The sequence below is a fragment of the Lepisma saccharinum genome, chromosome 15 (genome assembly GCF_977018435.1).
Source record: "Lepisma saccharinum chromosome 15, izLepSacc3.1, whole genome shotgun sequence".
Taxonomy (NCBI): Eukaryota; Metazoa; Arthropoda; class Insecta; order Zygentoma; family Lepismatidae; genus Lepisma; species Lepisma saccharinum.
In genome coordinates, this window is record NC_139243.1 from 53460498 (window position 1) to 53487591 (window position 27094).

Genomic DNA, 27094 nt, shown 5'->3' on the forward strand with positions numbered 1-27094 from the left:
CACCCCAGCACAGAGATCGGCCTAGGTATCCCAAGAAGTAGAGCACGAATATATATGCCATTCAAAATGTTGCAAATATATAGTTTTCAACTTTAGTCCTTTTTCACATTTTCAAAACCATATATACTACACTATATTTGTGTGCTTAGTGGAAGCAACTATAAGAATGTTACCTCATATGTTCTACTTAACAAAAATTGATCCACATTTTTCAAGATAGCAGACAACGTTTTTCCTTATCATGAAAGGACATGAAGTTCTGCTCCCACATGCCTAAACTACATTTTCATAGAATCATAAAAAATTTTTTTTAAAAAAATCACAATTTTTGCAATTTTTATTGAAGCAAAATATTTTTTCTTGTACAATAATAATCAATATAGTGAGTACAGAAATATAATATGCATTAGAACACTTTCAATTATTTTTTTTAAAAAAAATGTCAAAATTTATAATATATTGAAATTCATTTAGGAATGGAATTTTCTTTGTACTGGTCAACAAAGCACTAGAATAACAATCTTAACATATAAAATAAATGCTCTATTATATCATGAGGAAGACAATTTATGGAATATAGCTTATTTTGGCACATACCTATAAAATGCAGTACATCTCATTAATATACTTTCATAAGCTCCTTGTTTTTTCACTGGTTTTTAAATGCACAATCATTCACACATACCGGGTGGTCCAAAAGTCCCGGAACGGTCACATATTTTTTTTTGAAAATTTAATATCGCCATATCTCTGTTCCTAATTGAGCAAGGAGGATGGTTGATAGCTCGTTGGACTCGGAATGAAGTCCTCTTTCCGATTCTACAATACAAAATGGGGGTTTCCATTTAAAATTTCACAGTTGCCCCCACCCCACCCCCAGGGGGCAGGGGTGGGGAATCATGTGTGATATCATTGAATAGCTTTCTTTCACTTATTAAACCGGTATTTTTTCGTTTTCCGATTCGATGTGTATTTCTCACGATATGTGACCATTCCGGGACATTTCGACCACACGGTATATTCAGGACATTTCAAATGTATTCAACCATAAAGCCTGGAGACTGATTGAATAAATTGCATTGTCAAGTGATGTTTGATTTGAAATACAATGTAGAACCACTACTTGCAAATAGAAAACAATTGAATCATGTAAATGCCATTACTGATGTTCATCACAGCTGAAGATATATTGTGTATACATGTAACTATTGTGCACAGATTTAAAAAATGGCACAAAAGCATCAGCGTCATGTATTAACAAATATCAATATTGAACTGAAAGGTCTCCTATAAAAATATCACATTCATGTATGGTTAAATTTCTTCATAAAGACAAATACAACTTTTGTTCTTTCAAACATAAGGGAGAGTCAAATGAAAAAAGTGAGCCAGGATGGTAGTCATAAACTGCAATTTTCTATTGCTTCCATCAAAGAATAAAAATCCTGATCAGTGATAATCCAACACATATATCATGTCCGCTTTAAAATTGCATTTTCTGACCTAAGTGCTTTCTCCTAAACAGCCTAGAAATGGTTTCATCCACTGACATGGCAATCTGTTTGTTTGATGCAATAAACTCGTAAGATTGCAATTCTGCAGCACATCTTGCATGTTAAAGGACTGTGGTGCATTACCTCAGAGGGGGGAGGGGGCAATCTTGTTGCAGGATAACATTAGGCAAACTCTAGCAAAGTTCAGTTGGAAAACCCTACAGCACCCTCCTTACAGTCCAGACCTTTCACCATGTGTTTGGCAAACTAAACAGAAAGCTGAATCTGTGTACTGTATTTACACATGTATAATGCACACCCTGGTTTTTGATGAGGAAAATTGACAAAAAAATTTATCTCGTGTATAATGCACAGTATAATCCAGATTCAAGAAATGTATTTCTTAGTTGTAGGTTGTAAAGCTGTTGCTATGCCAATCAAGAGCTAGTGACATCACACCTATGCAATGAGTCAGCTGTTGCTATGTGGACCAAGAGTAGAATATCACCTTGTGTAAACAATAAGTCACCAACCCACGCCACCTCCCCCCCTCTCCCTCCACTGTGTTTAGCATCCCAAAGCTTTCACTCTTTAACCACCTTATTTATTCTGTAATAGTAGAGAGATCAAAATTACGTTATGCATTTGCATTGCTCACAAAGTTATTTTCTGTTTTTTCTCGCTCAACAAATACCGCTTATACACATCACATGCGCATGCTCGAATTCTGCCAGAACGGCACTGCTTTTCTTGGTGTCGCAGAACATTACACTACAAAGTGAAAAGTCGTGGGAAATGGCCTTTAAACTTTTATGCGTGGTTTTGCTCATTTTCTCTATACTTTTTCTAAAAGAAAAACCTTCAAAATATATACTTTTTCCATTACTGACGTAACATTTAAGAGGCCCATTCAGGACCCTCAAACTAGCGGTTACTAGAACAAGATTTCTTTCATTAAGGCCTTTACACGCTCCATATATGTCATATTATTTGGCCAGTAATACATTTTATTTATTATTTTCTTTCTCCTTATCTTTTCTTTCATCCAAAGTACCACAAAAATCTGAACATTCATGATGAGCTTATTTCAACTGCATTGCACATTTGTGTTGCCATCTTGAATGTAATACTGTTGCCATATTCATAAACTGCAGAATTCAAGCTTTACAATGGCATATAACATGATAGGGTTCCGTAAACATGAAAAAAATATTCCATGCATAATCCGCACCACAGTTTTTGGGTGCAAAACTTTTGAAAAAATATATATATAGTATACAGGGGGCAGTCACACAAATTCTCACCCAGCTACCAAAGGACTTTTTTTTAGCGTGAAATCACTAGCCTTGTTGCACAGTAGGACAACTGTCTTAATACTGTGGGTGCATATTGCTGACTTATAAATTTGTTTCCTGCACTTTCACTTGACTTGACCTTACATACGTGTGTAATGTATAACAACATATATGAGTATATGTCAGGATTACTCAACATCTTAAGAGCACTTTTGTGTGTTTGAACTATAGACCAACATTGCACAATTCTTTATGAAAATATTAATATTATTCAAAAATATAAATGTTGAGCAACAATTCTACTTCCCTAAATATCCCTTGAAACAGCCATACTTGTATGATGATATGTTTTCATTAATGATGCTTCTGTAAGAATTCCTTCATAAACTTTGCCAAAGTTTCTGCATTACTAATGGTCACAGCATTGTACAGCGATGCACGGATACCACCAACTGACCTGAAAGGGAACACATCTTTAATTAAAGCCAAGGGAAGCTTATGACACGAAAGAAAAATTTAAGATTCAAGAAGTTATAAAACAGGTGGAAAACATTCTTGTAATGTAAATCTAAGATTGCCAATATTTTTTTTTATTAAAGCTCAGCTGGACCTAAGGCCAACTCCAGGGCAGCTGTTTTCGAATTCTCTCCTTTCAAAAAACCACTGATATTACAAAATCTAAAAAAATACTTCTGCTTAGATTTCCTTCCAGAACATTCACATGAATCTTCGTGTGGTTTGCTTTTTTTGCTGTTGCCTAGATATTTCCAGTGGCTATGTAATCCATTAAACTATTGATTTACAGGGTCCGTTCTGAAAGTATCCGAACTTATTTATTTGCAAACAATTTATTGATGACAATTACAACTGCTGTCAATATTCTTCAATGTAGGCACCTTCAGCCTCAATACAGCAAGTATAGAGACTTTTCCACTGTTCACAGCTGTCCTGGAAGTCCTTGACTGACACCCTCTTTAATGCTGCAGTCGTGGCAGCTTGAACCTCTTCAATTGACGCAAAACGCTTCCCCTTGAGCCGGTGCCAAGTCCGAGCTGTAAGTGAAATGAGGCAGCGTTGCCACGCGTACATTGGCCAAAAACTCACCTACCAACAGCACTGTGTGAGCTGGCACGTTGTCGTGGTGAAGCAACCACCTGACGGCGATGTCGGACCGGACACGCTGGACCCTCTTTCGGAGACGGTGTAGCACTGTTTTGTAGTAAGCTGCATTCACGGTGGGCCCAGCAGGTACAAACATTTTGTGCACGACCCCCTTCGCGTTGAAAAAGACAAGGAGCATTGTCTTCACCTTTGATTTTGACATCTGGGCCTTCTTTTGATGAGGGGTTGTGGGGGTGTTCCTTGAACGCCGTGTGACCTATGTATACTTGCGTGCGGGACATCACTTCCTCGCCGTAAGCCTCTCGTAGCATGGTTACAGTCTCCGTAAAGTTTTTTTTTTTTCAATTTAACACAAAATTACACAGCGTAGCGCTGTTCCAAAATGCACTCCATTTTCACCAAATCCACCAACTGCAAATTCTCGATGCATTTTTTCCGTGTACACAACACAAGCGATTGCACCTCAACCACTGCTCGCAGGCAACTAAGCGAGGCCTTGTTTTGAAGGTTAAGGTCCCCACTGCCACCTAGCGCAGCTTACCCGAACCCTTGACCGATTCTCGCGCCGTGCTCTGGACAGTTCAGATACTTTCAGAACCGACCCTGTATGTAGCCAGAGTTGTAACTTGTGCTATTGCCTACCTCCATGATGAAGTGGTTAGTACAGACTACGATGCTAGGTGTCCCGGATTCGAACCTCGAACACCTGGGAGTGGGTGTTCTTTGTGAGTGTCCCTTCATCAATTTCATCATATCATTACTCATCCTGATCATTGCAATTACCCAAAAGTGGCAGAAAAGCGACATAAAATAACCTCATGCAATCAATCAATTAACTTGTGCTATTAAAACAAAGTTCGTTACATATATTTTTTCAGTCTACATAGCAATTTCTTCAAGGTAAAGATTTAAAAATCTGAATTTTGGGACAAGGTTCTGTGCAAGGCAAGCATTTAGGACTATGTAAAGTAACTTAATGACTACAAAAGTGCCCACACAGTAAACCAGCATGCACTGTAGCTGGTACCTAATGAAACAAATTTCAAGATATGCTGTGTATCGTATCATTCACAATAACCTTGCCAAACCAAATCAAGCAAGGACAAATTCCAGACTTGTAAGTGGAATCACACAAACATTCTACATTTCTGCCCTGTAGATAAAAAAAATACAGGAGATAATCTGCTACAAGATTTGCACCCTCCCTAACATTTTTATTAAATAGATTGCATGCATATAGGGGTAGGCAAATACAGTGCACCGGGTTGTCTTGGTGCCTGTATTTTGAAATTCAGTTCTGTAAAAACTTTTTTTAATATTTCAAGTTTGCTTATGGAAATTTTCATTTTTTTAAAATAAAATAACAAGTACAGTATGTGTTTCTTAATGTTTGTTTTCTGTATCATATGTATAATTAAATCAGAAAAATAAACATGCCATTATAAACTTTTGCACTGTTGCTAATTGAATGATATGTACAGTTGGCCATATTTTAGAATATATTGCATAGTTATTCATTCTGTTACAAGTTGAGCCTCCTTTTGGAAGGCCACACCGGCACAATAATTAATTACTTTTAATTCATTCAATCTTATATTAATTAATAAATTAAATGTTTTAAGACCACATTTCACAATGTATTGCTTTAACTTACTTGCATTAGAACTTGCCTTTGTATTTTTTTTTCCAAATTGTGTGTTACTTTTCTGCTTTGTTGTAAAAATTGCAACTAAACCTAAACCCAAGGTACAATAGCTCTCTCTAAGGTCTAGCGCCTACGAAGCAGCTTTTTTCCATTGTGTGATGCATGGTCAGTGCTGATCTTTCTCGCTTTTGAGACCAGACCCCACCCACTACTACTTCTTTTGAAGTAGCCCAATTGTCCTCAAAATTTTGGAGGTTCCCACCCGGATTCAAATCCGGGATATCTCGCACCAAAGGCAACCATTTGGCTATGCAGGAACCCCTCATGATAATTGCAACAATTAGATGAAATTTATAAAAGGGCTGTAACGAACCCGAGTGTTTAAGGTTTACATTTGTTGAGGTGTGAAGATTTAATTAGATGGTAAACCCATCTAAAAACCTTCAAACATTCTGAAATGCATCATAATCTGTCAGTGTTGACTTCACATTTCCAAATCGCCAGATCTGGTGGAGGCACGTAGTGGTTCGGATCCCATTTTAAACTGTAGATCCAGTTCCGATTAGCCTTACTGTGCATAAAGTGGACTTAAAACACCATTCAAATCAAGTCGGCAGAGAAGATGAATGGAACCGACTGAATATTGTTATCTAACGATGGGCTGAGTTTGAATACAAGAGAAGGTGTGGAATCAATAAGTAATGCTAAGGATAATCCAAGAATAGTGTGATTGGTAATTTTGTTTCTTTCTGGCGATACGCAAAAATAGTATTTATGTACAGAAACTGTATGTACAAAGGCTGTCGCAGAGAAGGTGAGACTAATTCCTGTATAGGAAAACAGCGACCTCCATTGGCTAGCAAATGTACTAGGGTGAAAATTTGGTTCATTAGCTGCCAATTGAGACCAAAATGAGCGCAATAGGTCAAAAAGTCGTGACTGCCTAGCAGTTAAAAGACAAGCATGTACATGGACCCCTCCAAGAATCATTAAAATTCAACAAAAAAATTACGAACCACAAAATTTTTATTTATAATCAGCCATATCGAGTAGACGTACATCTTTTTCAAAATAGGCACCATTGACAGCTAAGCAAGCGTCAATTCGCTCCTGCCAATTTGTGAATGTCTTTGAAAATTCGTCGTCAGGTAGTGATTCGTCATGAAATGACGACCACGAAAGTGGAAATAGCCAAAAGTTGCAGGGTGCAAGGTCCAGGCTGTATGCTGGATGCAGGAAAATTTCTATTTTATAAGCCTATCATCACGAATAATTGCTGCAACAGTATTCACTAGCATCTCGTTACTCACGGACTGTCTTTGTCCAGGATACGGAAGCAAAGCACCTGATTTGCGCCCATCTTTGAACAACTTGTGCCATCGGTACACTGTGGCTCTACTCAGTCTGTCTTGATCGGCATATGCCTGTTGAAACATTGCATATGTTTCCGCAGCACTTTTCCCTAAACGCCAACAAAATTTTATGGCATGTCGCTGTTCATCTTTAATACTCATCGCAAAAAAGCAATGTTATACACAAAAACCTGGGGAGGAAACGAAACACGTTCCACGTAAATCAACACAGCTGCTCACTAAACATGGTTTCGCAACATGTGACAACTTGCTACGGAAACAGAAAGAGTCATCCTACACGACGCGACTAGTGCCGAAACCATAGGCAGTGTTGCCAAGCCAAGGAAAAATCTGTCACCTTCTCTGCGACAGCCTTTGTACTTGTACTTCTGTTTTAGTGGATTGTGATTTGAAATGCCATAAGAATGGTTCTTATCGCCTCTTCAGGCATAAAACTTTGTCTAACTTTCAGAACTATGTTGTGTTTTAAACCCTGATAAGTTAAATAGAGTTTTATGTTCCCGACACAACAAGTAGTGGACTAACTTTGTGATAACAGTTGTCCAACTGAATGATGTTGCAGGGCACTCAGGCTGCGAGTTTAATCCGAACATTTTGTTGGCAAGATGACTGCTGAAACTTACCTATGTCCTTTGAGAGACAACATCTTCAACTTCTGAGCTTCTGCCAAAAACTCTTTCTCCAAAGCATCATCTCCCTTGGCACTTCCAATGCGGAATGTGGCATTCATCCTGCTCCGTACACCCTTCTGCACAGTGCTTACATAAAGACCATTGGAGGAGTCTATAACATCGTACACCAGTTTGCTTTTCAGTGCGGCATTCTTCTCCATTGCTTCCAACCCACCACATCTCTTGATCCATTCAAACACTCTGCCTACCACATATACCCTGAGGAATAGAGAGAGAATATGCTGGAATGTATTTGCTCCTGTATTCCAGCAGTATCTTGCATTTACAATTACTTATGTCAAATTGAGAATACACAAATGCCTTAAGGACATGCCAGACAGTTTCCACGGTGTCAATTGCAGCACACGTGGGCCGTGGCTATTTAGGTTTAAAGTTTTAGCGTTTCAAGGAGCAGTTTTTAATCTGGAAAACAACGTCGTAATATGATGTGCACCTGTTATGGGTGTTAGGTTTTTAATGTTTTTAACCACACACACTTAACCAATCCCATATCCTATACCTAATAAGAGGTCGACGTGGTTATGAATTGTGTATAACGTACGTGGTTATGAATTGTGTATAACGTAAAAGTGAACAGCCTGAAGAAGGGAGCAGTTGCGTCCCAAAACGTCGTAGAAGCAACATAGATACTCGCAAAACGTAAGTTATTAATATATTTTTATGTGAATATTTTTGTAATTCAAACGTCCTTAATGCAAAAGTCATACAGATGGCTGAGTTTTTTCATGATGCAAGCTAGATTTGTAGAAATTGTGACAAACGAGGACAACAATATAATTTGCCACAGGAAATCCAGTTAATAATTTTACAGAGTTGTAGAAAGTAGTTTCAAAATTCCTTGCGTAGGATTTTGTTTTAGTTTTTCATTCAGTTAGGATAGTTGTTGGTTTGCTGTCTTTTCTGCAAAGTTCAATGAACTAAAAGCTTTTGTCTTCAGCCGGTTGATCATACAACACTCACATTCTTGTCCTGCCGCTGCGTGCATTGAAACTTTGGTCTTGGGGCTGGTGGAACAGGTGGACTGGAGCTGTTCCCTCGGAAGCTTATTTCGCAGCATTTAGCCACTGTAACTCAGGCATTTATTTATTTTTTATTTATTTATTTAATTAAAGTTTCAGATACAGTACTGAAAGACCATTTTATACTGAAACTGTAGCAACAAGAAGAAAATAAAAACAATAATAAAAATAACAACAAAACAAGACAATACAAGATGGCAGATGAAAAAAAGAACTTGTTACACGTACATTCTTAGCGATTGTCAGAAACTGTGTTCTGACAAGAAAATATCGGTATTTACAGGCAGGTTATTATATAAGTGGGGGAGCCTATAGTAAAGAGACCGCTGTAGGAGAGAGAGCCTTGTAGCAGGAATGTGAAAGAGCTTTACGAAAGCTGAAAGAAAACCATGGTGAGCAGTATTAATAAGGGGAGATGTGAACTTCAGCAACCTGTCTTTGATTATTTTCTCACAGATGATGGAGAGAGGTGACAAAAGAGAGATTGGTCGATAAGATTTTACAGAATGTTTGTCTCCAGATTTATAGATCGGTACAACATTTGCACGTTTGAACAGTTCAGGAAATACACCTGCATAAAAACACTTGTTTAATAAGAGGCACAGAGAGTGAGCCAGGGAGTCAGCAGCATTTGGAAGGAAAATTAGTAGGTGCTTAAACTGTAAAAGATTTTTCCGGGTCCTTATGAATGTGAGATTATTCTAATTCCTAACGAGATTAGAACATAGGACATAGCAAAAACTCGAAGAAAAGCAAATCTGCTATATCTCTCGGAGGGAACAGCTAAAAAGTTCAGCTTCCGTTTGACCGTGGGGATCGTTTACCTTCGTGCGTGGTCGGAAATACTCAGCATCAGGTCATAGAGGGTGGAAAGATGAGGCTGTCTATGCAACAAGGGTAGGTGAAGTAAACAAACGTGCAGCCATGGGGAAAGATTTGCTTCAGCGTTACTTTTGGAAACGTTGATTTCGGGAGAAAGAAGTGTTCTTATTATGTTAATTAATATAGATAATTTAAATAGCTAAAAAGGGGGATAAGTAGGAGGGAACAGCCTGTTCCATGGAGGGACCGCCACTGATCGTAGCCTTTCACCTGAATTGTGCTTTCTTGCTCTTTGTCACAAAAGTGATATTGGATTTCACCTTTATGGATACCATTTAGTGCCAAGAAGGTTTTCCACATATCCCCCAGAAAATCCATGCCTCTACTCTCTGCATGAAATTTTTGAAAAAGTTTGCTTCTTGGCACAGTAAGTCTTACTTCACAACACATTTTAGCTGAAGTTCAAGTTTGTTTTATGTCCACTTTATGCTGATAGGCTAATTGGGGATAGACCTACAGTTTAAAGTGGGATCCGAACAACTGTGCTATGAACCTCCACCAGATATTGAACTCCAGAACCCCTTGATTAAAAGGAAATGACATTACCACTATGCCATCAGAGAGGAACAACACATTTTAAAAATGTATTCCAGTTGCTGCCTGCAATATCAATTTGTCAAAATTTAACTTCAATTTAAATTGAATATTGATGTTAAGTCGATATTCAATACCAACATATCATGGGTGGGACAGACTAGTACATATAGACTAATGCATAACTTGGCAGGGGTGAGGGGGCATTCCACCCCACCACCAATTTTCATGTTTATTACTTTTTTTTAACCTGGAATCTGGGAAGGAAAGTAAATTGTGACTTCACAAAGGTAAGTGTTATTTTGCAAATAATTCTGCACACTATGCTTATGGGATGGAAAGCTTTTAGTGTGCCCCCACCTAACCCCCTCCTAAAATTAGGCCCCAAAATATATGCCCATGCCTATAGATGAACAATTTTGTGTCACGGGTGGGACAACAAAACACCGTTACTTTACTTAATAAGTAATTTATTTTAATTTGTGATTTTTCAAATTATGAGAAATAAATTATTTAAGACAAAGGGAGATGCAATTGACCTTTGAATATTCTAGTGGAGCTGAAGGGAGAATGTAACAGTTAAAAGGAGAAATTGCTTTTTGGTGTCATGGTGGCACAATACAAAGCAAAAGTAAATTAAAAAGTTAAAATAAACAAACAATACGTAAAATACCTTCTAACTTCAATATTTATAATACAAGGTAACCAAAAAAGTTATTGCCGTTTTGGACGTCCCATTAATCATGCACTCACAGATAGGAAACGAAATGACGTACGTGCCTGCTAAGCAATGGGGAGTTAGTCTGACCATCGACTGTCAGTAATACAGGCACGTTGTTCACACACAGCAGTCATAGCTCGTCCAGTGTCGAAGAGAAATTGAGGTATTGAAGCAGCTTGTTCGCGTGTGTTGTTGTATGACTTTAAAATGGGCCTCTCAGCTGCCGCATCAAGTCGCCACATTTGGGAAGAATGCCGTGAACGAACGCACTGCCAGGCAGTGGTTCCAGAAATTCCGTTCAGGAGATGTGAGCCTTTCGGATGAACCTTGCAGTGGACGACCACATGTGTTGGATGACGAGGCCCTGAAAGCAGCCATCGAGGAGGACAGTGGTCTAACATGTGATGAACTTGCAGAAAGGTTCCATGTTTCCGCTGAAACAGTCAGACTGCACCTGCATGGGATAGGGAAGTCATACAAGTTAAGCAAGTGGGTACCCCACACATTGTCGGCAGCCAACAAGGAACAATGAGTGACAGCCTGTTTGTCCTTGCTCACTCGGCACCTAAACACACCCATATTTGATCGCTTGCTCACTGGTGACGAAAAGTGGGTACTCTATGACACTCCCAAGCATACCAGACATTGATTGTCGCCACGTGACCCTGTTCCTCACACCTCAAGACCACCTCTGCACCCACGAAAGGTTATGCTCTCTGTATGGTGGAATTGTTGGCAAGTGGTGCATTACGAGCTCCTTCCACCTGGTCAGACCATCACTGCTGACTTCTACTCTCAGCAGTTGCAAAGGGTGCAACGTGCATTGCGGCAGAAGGAGCCGGCATTGGTCAATCGCAAGGGTGTGCTGTTCCTGCACGGCAATGCCAAGCCACATGTGACAAGATGACCCGGGAGACCCTTCAGCAACTTGGCTGGGAGACACTGTGGCATCCACCATATTCACCGGACCTTGCACCAACAGATTACCACAATTACCACCTGTTTCATTCCCTCGACAACCACCTCCGTGGGAGATCCTTCGCAAATGAGGGAGACCTGCGGAACGCACTCACGGACTTCTTTGCATCCAAGCCCACCGAGTTTTATCACCAGGGTATTGTGCAGCTGCTGGAATGTTGGTAAAAGGTGTTGGATGCTGATGGAGATTACTTCGAAACCTAAAGGTACATACCGTCCACTCTATTGCTCTTTATCACTGTTCTAGAATGGCAAGAACTTTTTTGGTTCCCTTGTACTTGAATTTTTATCCAAACAACATTCATTTTTAGATTGTTGACTCACAAGATAAAATAAAATTACAGCACTTCATTTAATTTTCAAAACTGAGACATGGAGTGCCCCATATGAAAATAGTTACTCAACATTTGAACTGCAATTTTAACTAAGAGAAACAAAAGAGGTGTGTTCCTCATTGAATAAGGGAAAATGGGGGCCCTACACCCTGTAATCTGTAATTCTTAGTCAAGCCCACTGCCCCCACCCCCCTTATCAAGGAACTAAAATTAAACAAGAATGAATGGTGGTGTTACATCTGTCATGTTCAAGTCAAGCACAAGGTTGTCGATCTCGATAACAGTGTCAATGTCTATATTTTAAAAACATTGCACAGCCCTATGTGCACACCAATAAAATAACATAACCATTTGTTCATGCAATATCTTAATAAAAACTAAAGAATTGAATAAAATAAAGTAAATTTCATATAACGAACAATGAATATGCTTACGCAAATGTGGGTGGTGTATTATGTAAAGAATTGTCCTTTGCCATGATTGTGAAGTCTAAAACTATTGGGCAAATTGGCAATGGATGTCCCAAAAGATCTTCTCGCACTATGACAACAGTAACACCAGCAGGCCCAATGTTCTTCTGTGCACCAGCAAACACAATGCCGAACTATAAAAACAAAAGTAGCACATGTGCATTTATTGAGAACTTTAGCACATGGTGGGACGAACAACATTTATTGTACATTTAACAAGGAATAACACTAAGTACACCAACAGTTCCTGCAAAATTTTATTTAATTAAAATTTTGCATGTAGATATATTTCTCAAATTTCTCATTTGTATCACAGTCAATCAAATTGAAAGAAGAATGGATTGGTAAAATTATCTGTTTTACTCTCACTATCCACAGATATTTATAAATTATTGATTGATTGATCCCACCACTAATGTGAAATAAAATTTAATTTTAAAAAAAAATAGTGGAAATAGGGTGTGAAGTGAGTGAAAATAAATTACTCTCAACAGAGCATCAAGTTTTAATCGACAATAAACAATATAGTCAAAAAATATAATTACTCACTAAAGGATAATTTACAAAAAATGTACTTTGTGTACTGAATGATACAGGAGTGCCCATCCCCCCAAGGCCTATGATGCACTCGCCCCCAAAAAGGTAGAACATTTGCCCCTCCCCCCCTTTATGCCAAATTATTACAAAATTTGCAGAACAATATAATACAGGCATATTTAAGCAAGATATGTTTACTTTAGGTACTGTAGGCTCACTTTCATGTTTGCTAACATAAAACGTACAAAACTGCTGAGGTTCACTGCCATTGTTAGTGTACTGAACCTTATCTTAGCAGTTTGTCTGCTTGACTAACCTTGTATTAATGCGAACAACATGCCCCCTCCCAACCAAACCGATTCTAAAGGCATAAGAGGTGGTGTTTCATTTCAACCCTATTGCCGCGATCATCCACAGGTAGGTAGAAAAACTGTACATAATAACCATAACTAAAAATCAATAACAAGACAATCAAACGAAATGATCCCTCCATTTTTGTATGAAGATATATAGAATTGGTATAAAATTTTGTTCCCCACAAAAATTCCCATGATGCAGGCACGTCATGAAACTCCCCTGTGAACACCCCTGGAATGATATAAGCATGCAGACAATGGAAACAGTAAAAAAGTTTTTATCTATGTTACAGTGGCAGTAACTAGTATCTGTAGATAGAAGTTGTAATAGACAACTGTATTTACCTTGGACACATCAAATCTCCGAGACAGGAAATTAGAGGACATGTCTGCCACTAAAGGAACTCCATTTGTTTCGGGAATGAAAGGAAATTCTATACCTGGAACATAAATAAAACATATTACAATGGTACGTTTTACTCACTATCAATTCAAATAAAAATATATAAATAACTTACATGAGTGAGTAGGAATGTTTCAGAACAACGTTTCGGAAGTCTGTACTACTTCCTTCATCAGGTAATAAAATAAAAAAACTTTAGGTGCCAAACATAGTACCGTGTTGTTAAATCGTAAGTTGAGGATTCAGGTTGAGGATAGAAAAGGTAAAAAGCTTACGGTGACAGCATAAAAACTCCGATGGAAAAAAACAAAAACTAAAACAAATAAAAATCGAAGACCTATTACAGTCCCCTAGTGACTTCCCTCAGTGTTGGGTAGAACACACACACACACACAAATACATCAATTTTTATATACAGGGTGATTCTAAAGGTAGGATACAAACGAAAACCACAGATACCTCCCATGAAATAGAGACGAAAGTGCCCCTTCCATTTTGCCAAGAGATGCCTCCATGAGGAGCTAGACAACGCCGAAAACGTGTGAAAATGAACTTCACACCGCTCTACAGCCAGTACCAGTGAAGATAGAAAGGCGGAACAAAAGAAGTCAAAAGGAACACCAAAGTCGCCCATCCGAAAAACACCAGGCGGCAGCTGCGCAACGCATGCGCATGGGGTTCCACAAATGAAATAGGAGTGTCCCGCAAGACAAGTGAAGGGAAAGGGCAGCGATCAACAATGGTAGGGATAAAAGAAGCGGGAAACAAACACTATGACACTATTTCCCGCTGTGCAATTGTTACTTCATGCTTCATTGCTTCTTTTGTCCCTACTGTTCGATCGCTACCCTTTCCCTTCACTTGTCTTGCGGGACACTCCTATTTCCTTTGTGGAACCCCATGCGCATGCGTTGCGCAGCTGCCGCCTGGTGTTTTTCGGATGGGCGACTTTGGTGTTCCTTTTGACTTCTTTTGTTCCGCCTTTCTATCTTCACTGGTACTGGCTGTAGAGTGGTGTGAAGTTCATTTTCACACGTTTTCGGCGTTGTCTAGCTCCTCACGGAGGCATCTCTCGGCAAAGCGGAAGGGGCACTTTCGTCTCTATTTCATGGGAGGTATCTGTGGTTTTCGTTTGTACCCTACTTTTAGAATCACTCTGTATATACCGTGCGTTCATTTCGATCTGCAGCCGAGAGATCGGGAGAAGCGTGGCGGGCGGCGCTGACGGAGATGCCGACATTTGCGGCCTGTAATGCCCGCTTATTTTTATAGACATATGCAGACATTTATATAAATATTGCAAAACGATCACTAACCTGTGTTATAACACGCAAAAGTTCTTCTGTAATTAATCCAAGTTCTGTTCTTATCTGCTCTTATATACACAAAAAATTACGCTTTAGAAACGATGTTAAGAGCCACAGATAATAAAACATTTTAATCATAGTTTTGACCAGTAACGTCCTGCTTAAGTTTATATCCTTGAAAGAGTTTTGTGCCGATGGGGATCGTTTGGAGGTTTTGAATGTGCAACACTGTATCAAGATTACGCTGTAGAAGAAACCGTTAAAAGTCAATAGTGTTCGTGAGCTTCCTTGCAATCCGAAATCTCCGAGCTCAAGTTTTTTGTTCCTTCGCGACTAGATGAAGACAGAGTTGTAAATATAGTGGCGAGCAATGTAAACCAAGAGCGTGTTAATTTCGTACTGTGCGCAAGAGTGTTATTCTTGGTTACTTGCAGTTACTTGTTTGTGTTATTGTAGTGTGTATGTGTGACGTGTCAGTGAGACGATGCCAGCCGCAAGATTCACGTTAGAACAAAGATTTTTTTATGTATGACACGTACCTACGTGAAAACAAACTCGTGTCGAGACGTGTGTAGGTAATTTGTACAGAAATTCCCATGCGTTTCAACTCCACACAGAGATACGGTTAGACATCTTGTTCTTAAATTACGAGAAACTGTATCGTTAAATTTTAAAACACCTAAGCAAAAACGACGGATTCTAACCGAAGCAAAACTCGATGATATTGGTGCAGCGTTAGAACGTTCTCCAAACAAACCTCTACGCCGTGTTTCACAAGAGGTAGGCGTGTCAAAATCATCGGCACATACAGTCACTAAGCTACTAAAATTAAAACCATACTCTTATAACACAGGTTAGTGCTCGTTTTGCAATATTTATATAAATGTCTGCATATGTCCATAAAAATAAGCGGGCATTTCAGGCCGCAAATGTCGGCATCTCCGTCAGTGCCGCCCGCCACGCTTCTCCCGATCTCTCGGCTGCAGATCGAAATGGACGCATGGTAGAAGATAGATTACACATCACTGTAATCTACTGAGGTGGATCAGTATTTCCTGAATCTTGCCCAAGAATTAAGGCTATTGAATTGAATTCCAAACTATTTTTTTTTATTACTGTACACATAAAATGAAGAACTTACCATGAACTGTTTCATTGTCACAAAAGTACACATATGAAGCATTGGGATCTAGATTCCAAGTGGATACATCTGGAATGTTTGTGTAGGAATCAGTCTTGGGAAGCACGAGGTTCACTTTCCCATATTTAGCAGCCTCCTTAGCTGCCTTTGCTGACCAGGAACCTGTGAAAATATTAAACAATGAAATATCGTGGGCAAATATTACCTAAACCTTACTCAACATATGTTAAAGAGTCACCACGTGACACCAAAGTGACAAATCTCCTTATACAAGGTGTCTACCAAAATAAGAAACCCAAAATTCTTGACCTTTTTGCATTTTTCTCAACCTTTATTTACTAGACCCCTACTTAGTTAAGTTGGAAATTAGCAAATAAGAAAATAAATATTTATTTAATTTTTTTAAAAAACCTACCAAAACCCCAGTTAAGATGAAAACTGAAGCTGTATTTAATCTATTAATGCATCATTTGGCAAACCAGCAAGGCTCTGGCATCTGGACTCTCAGTCAGGGTTGTTAAAGGTACAGGAATTTTAACCTTTAGCCACCCAAGCCTCTTTCGCATGTAACCCCCTTGCCGCCCAAGCCGATATTCAGCAAAATGCAGTTTTATAAAAATGACTAGATCGGACGCTAATTGCTGTAGACAGACAGATGATACACTAGCGGAAGAAAGTTTAGACTCACCTATGAAATTTATTGTTTAAATGAAAATAAAATGCTATTAGTTGAAACCAACCACCATAGTGCATATATTTGAACTTGTATGGGTATGTTACACACCAACCTACAGTACATGTAACACTGTATAGAAGACACCAATTTTTCAAAAAAAGTTAAAAATGTTTAAAAAAAAGGGCATCAAAATGCATTTTCATCACACTGCCTGTTCGTCAATGTGTCCTCCCCTGATTTGATGACAGCTTTACATATGCGTGGCATTCTTGCTGTGAGTTTTTCTAATTTCTCCGTTTTCATACCTTCCCAGGCTTCCAGTAGACACTGCCACAGCTCGTCCACAGAGCTTGGGGTCCTTGCTTTTGCCTTCCTGTCAAGTTCCTCCCACAGTAGCTCAATTGGAGACAAATCAGGTGATTGGTAAGGCCAAATCATTGACTGCAATGCTCCTTCTGCTTCCTTTCCTGCGACATATTGCTTACACAATTTTGATGTGTGTTTAGGATCATTATCCTGTTGTAGAACAAATCCTCGACCAGTTAATCTTCTCCCGGATGGTACAGCATTGCATGAAAGAATACGATGATACTGTTTCTGTTCCAGTGTTCCATGCACTCTCACTAAATCACCAACCATATTGTTACCAAAATATCCCCATACCATGACACTTCCTCCTCCATGCTTCACTGTTGGTATAATACAAGCTTCCAAAAAGCGGCGACGAATGTATTGGCGGCGGTTAGAACCAAATTTTTCATACTTTGATTCATCCGTCCAAAGTACTTGTTTCCATTGTTCGATTTGGCCTACTCCAGCCTTTATGCTTGTGTACAGCTTTCAACAATGGTTTACGAACTGCTATTCGACCAAATAATCCAGCCGCACGTAGACAACTTTTCATTGTTGTAACAGACACTGGTTGTTCTCATGTTTTATTTATTTCTGTGAATATGTCCACTGTCTTCTGTCATGCTTACTGAGGATGACAATGTGGTTGTCCTCGATGATAGATGACTTCCTTCGACGCCCACAGCATGGCCGATCCTCATGACTGCCAGTTTCCTCTCTTCGTATAACTGCTCTACGGACACTGCATTCGGAAATGTTTAATTGTTTTGCTATTTGTCGGTTTGACCATCCAATTTCCTTATATGCACATGCCTTGACCCTAATTTCTTGGCCTATATTAGCCTTTTTCCCCATAGTTGCTGGTAAATGCGAACTTGTTCCTGCCTTTACGTCCAATTGGGCACTAATACTTTACAAGTTTCAAATACAAAAGCACGACAACAGCAGGTACTGTAATTTCACACAATCACTTCTGGTATAAGTACCACTGACCCCACAATAACTCGTCAGTAGGCTGATGCAACCACTCACAATCAGTAATATTATTGCAACGTTGAAGATTAACATAGCGAGAATGTATTAAAAGACAGTGAGAACTTGTTAAGAGCATACCGATAACAGAGGAAAAAGTTTATAGAAGAGGACTGCACACTAAACATCATTCGATAAATAGATTAAAATTTCCAAGACCTATCAAAACAGCTTTAAAAACATTCTATAAATATCAATAGTGGAATTCCAGCACAGTAGTGTCACCTGTTGTCATATTTTAAACTTTACTTTGAGTGAATTACAAATTTTTAAGGTGAGTCTAAACTTTCTGCTGCTAGTGTATATCATTTTACTCTGAATGAACAATAGATTCGGACTATATAAAATGTATGCACATTCGGCATATATATGGAGGGAGAGGGGGGGGGGGGGGAATGAAAATTCCAAAAAATTTTAAGAAAAAAATGGGGTTGATGGTGTTGATCACATCACCCCCACCTTCGGCTGTGGTCAAGAAAGTGTGGGGCCCTAACTCCACACCCCTATATGCCTTCATGGCATGGTGCAAAGCACAGGGGAGCACTTTACTTTTCTTTTTAATAATAAAGTATAACTATAAAAAATTGAACACTAAACTGCAGCAATTAAATTAAACATAAGCTCATGTTTTCTAATGTTAAATTATTACAGTATAACCCCAATTTTATATTTTTCTTCATTATACATTCAATCTTTATAGTTCAAATTTATGTATGAAATTTTCCTGCATTTTAAATTTCTTCATATTGGTCCCCTGAAACATGTAAAATCAATTCCACTGTGATATGTCAAATTTCTAAATGAAAAGGATTTGATACTTGAGATTTATAATATGTAAAGAATACTCTCTTTTTGTTGAAATATAACAAGCTACAAAAATCCCAAAAGTGGGAAAAAATATATTTATATCTTGCACATACCAGTGACAATATAATCTGCAGATCCCGTCTTAGACATCAGGTTCAAAGCAACTGCTGCAAACAGACCAGTTCCGCCACCTTGGAGAAATAAAATTTTGTAATTGCTCGGAATATTTCTAAAAGAAAAATAAATACAAGCACATTAATATCCTTTATCATCATTCTAGGCTGAACACAATAACAGATTTCCACTTAGTAAAGAATTTATTTAAATGGCTTGTTTTATCAGCATCAATGTTTTCATTTGAACCAGTTCTTCCTCTGGGCTTCATTAGAGAAAGGTAAAAATCTAAAAGCCATGTTAAAAATGAGTATTATGTACTAATTAATTAATTGTTCTCTGTCTTAATATGCAAGTTTTACCCTGCAACATCCAGGTTTTCTGATCTTCATGTCAGCATATGATCCAGTCAATTTAATATTATCTAGAATCTTCTTCTTCACTGGATCTTTTTCCAAAACACAAAAAAAATACACACATAAAACAGTTTTGAAATTAATGCCTTGGTACTTTATCCTGATGAAAAAATACACAATGGGGAAGATAAAGCTTTTGATGGTTGTATCAGTAAGAGAGAAAATATTTTAAAAAAGACAAACTAATGGCTTTTTCATAACTTGCATCTTTTCTTTTCTTAACTAATAAACAATGTATCATATTACACTATCCTGCACTACCCTTGAGATCCAGTCTTTCGTTATAAATACAAATTCAATTTTGAAGGAAGGGTACTTCCACGGTCACTTACGTTATATTCAGAGAAGATAAAATTATTTGAAATGTGATTTCACAATAATTTACTACTTTTACCACAGTTTAAAAATTTCCTTAGCTTAATTACAATTATAATTCAACTTTCTCACTCAAATTTGATCATTTTTGTATAATGAAAAAAAAAATGAAATTAAATGGTCACTTACATTACACAAAATGTGACAGTAATGTGAAAAGTAAACTTGCAATTTTATTCCTCTTCTATTTTTACGATTTGAAAAATATAACTTTGTGTCAACTTAGATATAGTGTCTTGGAACTCAAAACCATTTTGAGGTATTAAAAATACTCCTGTGTAAAGAGAGAAAAAATAAAATAATAGTCACTTACGTTACAGTAAATGGTCACTTACGTTACCAGTCCGACTTACGAAGAGGGTATTAGTGTTTGAGTAATAAACTTAAGTGACCGTGAAATTACCTCAGGGTAATTCCATACAAAAAGGGATAAAATAAACATTTTTTGAAAATACATCTATTTTACACTGTTGCCAAACAACTATAGAAAGTATACTATTTATCCATACAGATAATATTCACTTGATGTATTTTCAAAAATTGTATATTTTGTCCCTTTTTTGTATGGAATTACCCAGAAGATCGGTAAAGCTATATGCATTTGAATCCATATTTGATGATATTCAAAACAAATATTGTTACGAAAGTAAAACAAAAAATACTGGGAAAAACAGCAGGTTTCTTCAATAATACTCACAGTATATCTCTAAGTGTCTGTTGTGCACTGTCATTGATCTTCATATAATCAGCAGACCTGTGACTCATTTCCATCACACTGATCTGTGTACTTGCATAATGGACAAGCTCCCGTTGAACTTCAATTAAAACCTATGGCAAATAATAGAGGAAAATAATAATCACCATAGAAGTATGATAAAATGTACATAATAAAGAAACATACATACATGTAAAAAGAGTTTGACCTCACACTCACAGACTCATCAAAGCACATCCCAAACCCATGGACGCAGAAACCAAAAAAGTTGTGATGTAAAGCACACCAAGAAGGGATTTTCCGAAATTCAACCCAAAAGGGGGTGAAGGTGTTAAGCTTTTTTTCAAAAAAAAAAAAAATCTGGTATGTTTAGAGCTCAAACCCTTGGACCTAGAAACATGAAAATACTTGAAGTCAGTCTTGAAGCTTTCCTGGTGACAAAAAGATTCTCTCGGGCTATCAACCAGGTGAGATGATAAGTTGTTATGTATCTACCCTGAAGATGAGAGTGACGTTAGCTCTCGAAAGGTTGGAATCCTTTCCGCAACATCTGGTCGATAGCCTGAGAGAATCTTTTCTTTTCATGAAAATACTTATATTATAAACAAAAGACTTCAACAGATGGTGCTGTGTTCATTATGTTATATACCTTGATGTTGTTTTATGGAGATCTAGGTAAGCAGACTAATAACTGATTGATTTGTTGTTTTAAGTCCATTTTGTGCACAGATAAGCTAATTGGAACTGGACCTACAGTTAAAAGTAGGATCCCAACAACTGTGCCATGTGTCTCCACCAGGTACTGAAACCGGGAAAAACAACAGACTAATGAACATGCATATCTCTTATGTAGGGGTCAAAAAATACCCAGTCCCCACAGCACCTGAAAATGTTCATCTGGTGTCTGAATTTTCAAATTCAGTTAAAAAAATTAGTTCACTTATGGAAATTCCATTACTAATTTTAAAAAAAAATAATAACGAGTACAATATATGTTTTCTAATGTTTGTGTATTTTCTGTTTCATGTGCATCATAAAATCAGAATAATAAACATGCTATTATAATTTTTTTCACTATTAGTCAAATTTTAAAATATGCAGTGATATGGTAGAGTCGGTTATATATTATAATTTATTGCATAGTTATTCATGCTGTTACCAGTTGAGCCTTCTTTAAAAAGGTACCTGTGATGCAAGAATTAATTAATTTTAATCCCATCTTATATTAATTAATAAATTAAATGTTTTATGACCACATTTCAAATGTGTAGCTCTATCTTAGTTGCATTCATGACTTTCTTAGCTGTATTTGCATATAACAACAAAAATAAATTTAAAAAATGCTGGTTCCGTAATTATTTTTAGTTTTGTCTACCCCTGTTCTTATCAAGAACACGTAACCAAGAACTAAAAAGTTGTTTTGATAAAATAACAACACTGATAAATATGTTAACCAGCAGTATTGCCGTCAAGTAGAAATTGCAGAGGACATTTTTTCTGTAGCCGAAGAAGTGCAGAGAGAGGCTAGTTCCACTACCCTGAAGAGGTAACAAAAGAAGAGAGCACCAATGCAAGGGAAAAGCCGGGGAAGACTACAGGGTTATTCATATGCCTGTTAAGGGGCCCAGTTATCAGTCAGGCCTGCCAGCACAAGCCCAGTGTTATCACATTGGATTGGCAGAAAAAAGCTAAATCCCACCTAAAATGGGGATACTGTTTCTCTGAAGCAACTAGAGCTAGACTGCAAAGGCCAGGCTAGATTTAACTACACCTAAGATCGGTTAGGTAATAGAAGAAAAGATAGTTCCTTGGAGCGATAGGTGATTTGGACAAACTTTGTTCCAAAAAACTAAGTTGGCAACAGTAGTATGTACGGCTGGACTTCCTTCCGTGTCGCTGGAGAAGCGGAATTCTGTCATCTGCTCACCAACACCTCACAAACATCAAACTGATCCTAGAAGCATGTTTTTTTTTTTTCCTTCCCTCCACATTGAAAAGAAACAGAGATGAAGAATTGACAAGACTCGACAACTATTCATTGGATTTTTGCGGTAACTGTGTCAAGAGTGGAAGTTTTCTAGGAGTGTTTGTGGATAAATCACTGAGCGGAAAAAAGAGAGAGAGAACAAAATGAACAAAAATCTAGATCGAAGGCACGTTGTTTCTTTTTTTGGGGGGGAGATGATAACGTCTAGCGGGCTAACACTTTTGAAAAAGTCACGCCACGCCACTGCTTCTTATGAATGCTAATTTCTGATATCAAATGATATAGTACTAAACTGCTTCTCACATGGGCAGTTTTGTGTGGTTTGTTCGAGAGTGAGCACATCTAATAGCCTGGTAATATTAGCATCTGAGGTTGGAACCAATAATTTGGTCTACAAGGAGGTGTTAGTGTGAAAAGGGGAAGACTCCTCTATTTTATAATGTCACTGGTCACTCTTTCCATAACAACTTATTGTGAAAGAAAGGCCTACTTCGAGGACAACATTCATTCTTCTGTGAATGCCTGTCCCTTCATATGCTTGCTTAGGTCAGGGCCTGCCAATCGGCTTTTCTCTGGGTGATGTGTGATCAGTGCATTGAGTCCCCATCACCGCTGTCTTCTGGCTTTTGAGACTGGAGCCTGCTACCACTTCTACCAAGGTTCTCCCCAATTGACCTCACAATGCTGGATAAACATCAAAATTTTGGGGCTTCCAATGAGATTTGAAGCTGGAACTGACTGCATCAAAGATGAGAGTGCTTTCCACATAGCTAAGAAGAACTTTTCTATGTCCGACAGAAAGCCAATTAAGGTGAGTGCAGTGCTCTTTGTGTTGTGCGCATGTCTGTGTTTATCGAATGATTGATTTGGTTTATTTTACTTCACTTTTCTGCCACTTTTGGCTAATCGTGAAGATGAGGCTGTTTGTGTAAGGTAATTTTTAAGTTGTTATTTTCTTAACATAAATAACTTTTTTTCTAAATCCAAGATCCAAACTGCTCACTACTTTAAGGAAGGTTCAAATTTCGTGTGAGAATGATTGCCAAAATTCTACGATAATTAGTCTTCCTGATAGAAGGATTTTTAAAAAATCATAAAACAATCGGAACAGTTACCAAAACAGTTTTTTAAAAAAATGAAATATGTAACTTTCAAGGCTGTATCTTTAGTCAACAACCTCGATTAAGAAATATATATATGGTAAAAATTTATTATCCTTCGGACACCTATAACTTCTTCGTTTCATCAATTTTTGACATTCGTACTTACCTATGTGCTTCGCGGAACATTCCTTAAGGTGCATTGATGTTTTTTTTATCAAAGTAATTACAATTTTTCACATTAAGAGTACTTCTTTCTCGTAGTCTGTTCACTTGCCTGAGACACAATATGGCGCGTACACCTTCCTACATAATCGCGCATCGTGCTTGTGTTTTGTCGATTTTCATTCACTATGCAGTGTTTCAACCTTCGGAACACAAGAAATACCCGTGAACAACACTCATCTGATCCATTTTTTTTTTTTAACTTTTTTGCATTGTTTTACAAAGAAAATTTAAATGTTTCATGGTGCTATTCGTGAATGGTTTTTGGGGCTATCCGCCCCGGAATCAGTGGGAAATTTAAACTAAAAAATTATTTTCGTTTGAAATTTTTTGTTTAAATTTCCAACTGATTCCGGGCTCTGCCCCTGGGGTAATTGACCTACTGCCCGAACTGCTACCATGGCCCCGCCTCCGCTCCGGCTACCCGACTTTCTCTATAGAGTCCCTGTTAAAAGCATGTTAGAAATTGGCCGGAGTCACCTACCCCCAAATGAGCCCCAAACTTTTAAATTTGAAAATATCCGTTTCCAGGATACAGAAAGCTTACCTGAATTTCACCACGCATCCACGACACGTCATATTAGGCATATACCCACAGCCCATTCCTTCTAACGAGTAGCTTACATTCACTGCCACATTTTCGACATTCCTTTCCTTCCTTCACGATCCCATGTTCAATTAAAAGAAAAAATCCACTGGATCTTCCACATCCGGTACGAATTTCAGCTCCGGTACCCCTTTCTACAACCTCGATTTCAGGCACATTTGAAATATTTTTGTGAAAATATTTAGTTCCTCATAACAAACAGTGTTTGCAAATAGCGCGGAAGTTAATTTTTTAGATCTACGTGCTACGAAACTTATGTTTTTTTATAAAATTAAAATTCCTTGTGTAATGTCAAAAAGGTATTTCAGATCTTCTATGATGGCGAATGATGGATTCATGTCACAAGCGCAAGAACGACTTCAGAAATTGGAAATAATTATTTCTTTTTGGCAACTGCATGCCGTAAAGGGGAGGGTTGTTTTTTTCTAAATGACTTGTGGGATGGGATAATTTGAGACTTCTTATTTTTATGATGAGAAGGGAGTGGAGGGTGGTATTCTGTGGAAAAGGGCAACAAGGACTTTCAACGTATGAGTTACTTCATTTTTGGAATTACAAATTGAACTTCGACCCACAATTCAGTGCCTCGCCTTGGTAAAAAGAGGTAAATTACCTTCTTTGGTAATTTTAGCCTTCATTTTTTTGTATCTTCATGTGTCAATGCGGAAAACAGTGAGAATGGTGTTGGGGGCAGGTGACTCCAGCCAATTTCTAACATGCCTTTAAAAAGGACTCTATAGATAAAGGTGGGGTCGCGGTAGGGGTAGGGGGCGGTAAGTCAATTACCCCAGGGGCGGACCCTGGAATCGGTGGGAAATTTGTAGAATAGGGTACCAGACCCCGAATTTCACCACGCAACCACGACACGTCATGTTTCTAACTTTCGTTGCAAACACTGACAGTTCGAAACACTGGATACACAATGAACATGAACAAAACAGAATCACAACGCGTGATGATGTACGAAGGTATATGCGCCAAAGGCTATTGTCAGTCGGAGAATTAATTTACAACAAACATGAATTTCCCCTATCATACATTCCCACATCACACAAAACACCGATGTCAGACAATGGTACAGGAACTCATTATGGTAAGTATTCTTCCGTAAAAATGAAGAAATCTGTCCGAACAATAGTAAACAGGTACCCAAAATTTTAACTAGGCTTGCCTAACTTAACCGAACCTAACCTTGCCAGAATTGGTGGTAAAAGTCTAGTTTACGTCCTTTTCCTAAGGAATACATGTCATATATCGTTGGAAAGGTTATTTTATAAGGAATTCAACAAAGTAAATCCCAAGGCGAGGAAAAATTTCCTGGAGGAGAAAATCGAGAAAAACCGATGTTGTCCGGATATGCGTGATTGAACGTATTGAGGACATTTTTCGATTATGAAGCACATATTTAGGGGTGAAATGAGTGCTAATGGAACCTAACCTCATAGGCATACCTCGTTCCCGTGAATGGTTAGTGACAGAAAGTGTAAAAAGAAAAACTTACTTACCCTACGGATGCCGGAGCGCCGGCTGTCTGCTAGCACGGTTTTGTAAACGGGCAAGAAGGAGTGCGCAAGAAACGGGCAAGAAGGAGTGCGCAAGAAAGACGTAAACGGGCAAGAAGGACGTAAACTAGACTCTAGCCGAATTGGTTCATGGGGCTATCCGTCAATGGTTTTCGGGGGGTTTCTGTCAATGGTTCTTGGGGCTATCCATCAATGGTTGTTTGGGGTTCGAACCCAGGAAAAATACGAAATCGATAACACCCAAGTAGGTATTTTTTCGATTAAGAAGGTTGGAAACACTGCATACCCACTGAAGATTCACCACGCTACTCAAGATGTGGCCGCCATCGTATGGTACGCAAGCAAAGAAAGCAAGAACAATAATTACTGTTAATGTGATAAATTGCATTCATTTTCTTCACAAGAGCAAAATCTCACCATCAAGAACCTTTCGGAATGCCTAACCGGTAAGTACGAATGTTAAAAATGACGAAAGAAATGAGTGAAAAGTGTTCGTGCGAGATCGCACCAGTACCAAAACTACATTCTTCTGGTTTTTAACCAAAATAAATTTAGGGGTAAAATTCAAATGAAAATAAATTGACTTTTGCATTAAGGCGATAATTGACGAAAGAACATTGGGCACCGTCGATTGCATTCTTACCTCCTCTGGAAGTTTTGCTGGTCCTGCGCCGAAGTTAAGAACTTCCGAATTCGACATTATTACAACGAGTTTGAAAAAAACTTGTAAAAACTCAAATTTTAAATATTTCTTTTTCGTAAATGTTCTTCTAGAAATGCTGGCACTCCGTCCAACCTTTGATAATAATTTATGAAAATACGACTGTCAGGAACACGAAGCTGTTTGCGTCATGTGGTTGTCT

At 38.1% G+C, this 27094-nt stretch overlaps 1 protein-coding gene across 1 annotated transcript; it reads right to left on the reverse strand.

Moving 5' to 3' along the window:
* Positions 1-610: 610 nt before the first annotated feature.
* Positions 611-27094, reverse strand: LOC145999706 (phosphoserine aminotransferase). The gene is made up of 8 exons (XM_083136972.1): positions 26875-27094; positions 20772-20902; positions 19283-19398; positions 16304-16465; positions 13798-13892; positions 12524-12693; positions 7552-7818; positions 611-3245 (listed from the first exon to the last, which is right to left on the reverse strand). The coding sequence occupies exons 1-8, from the start codon at positions 26929-26931 to the stop codon at positions 3143-3145; spliced, it is 1101 nt and encodes a 366-aa protein (XP_082993098.1). The 5' UTR covers positions 26932-27094; the 3' UTR covers positions 611-3142.

Bases quoted from the DNA above. Each gene is read 5' to 3' on its own strand.
- LOC145999706 (XM_083136972.1), bottom strand. From the start codon at position 26,931: ATGTCGAATTCGGAAGTTCTTAACTTCGGCGCAGGACCAGCAAAACTT. The intron at 20,903-26,874 runs GTAAGAATGCAA...TATTTGCCATAG, and splicing joins CAGCAAAACTTCCAGAGGAG to GTTTTAATTGAAGTTCAACG. The intron at 3,246-7,551 runs GTAAGTTTCAGC...GTTCCCTTTCAG, and splicing joins TTGTCTCTCAAAGGACATAG to GTCAGTTGGTGGTATCCGTG.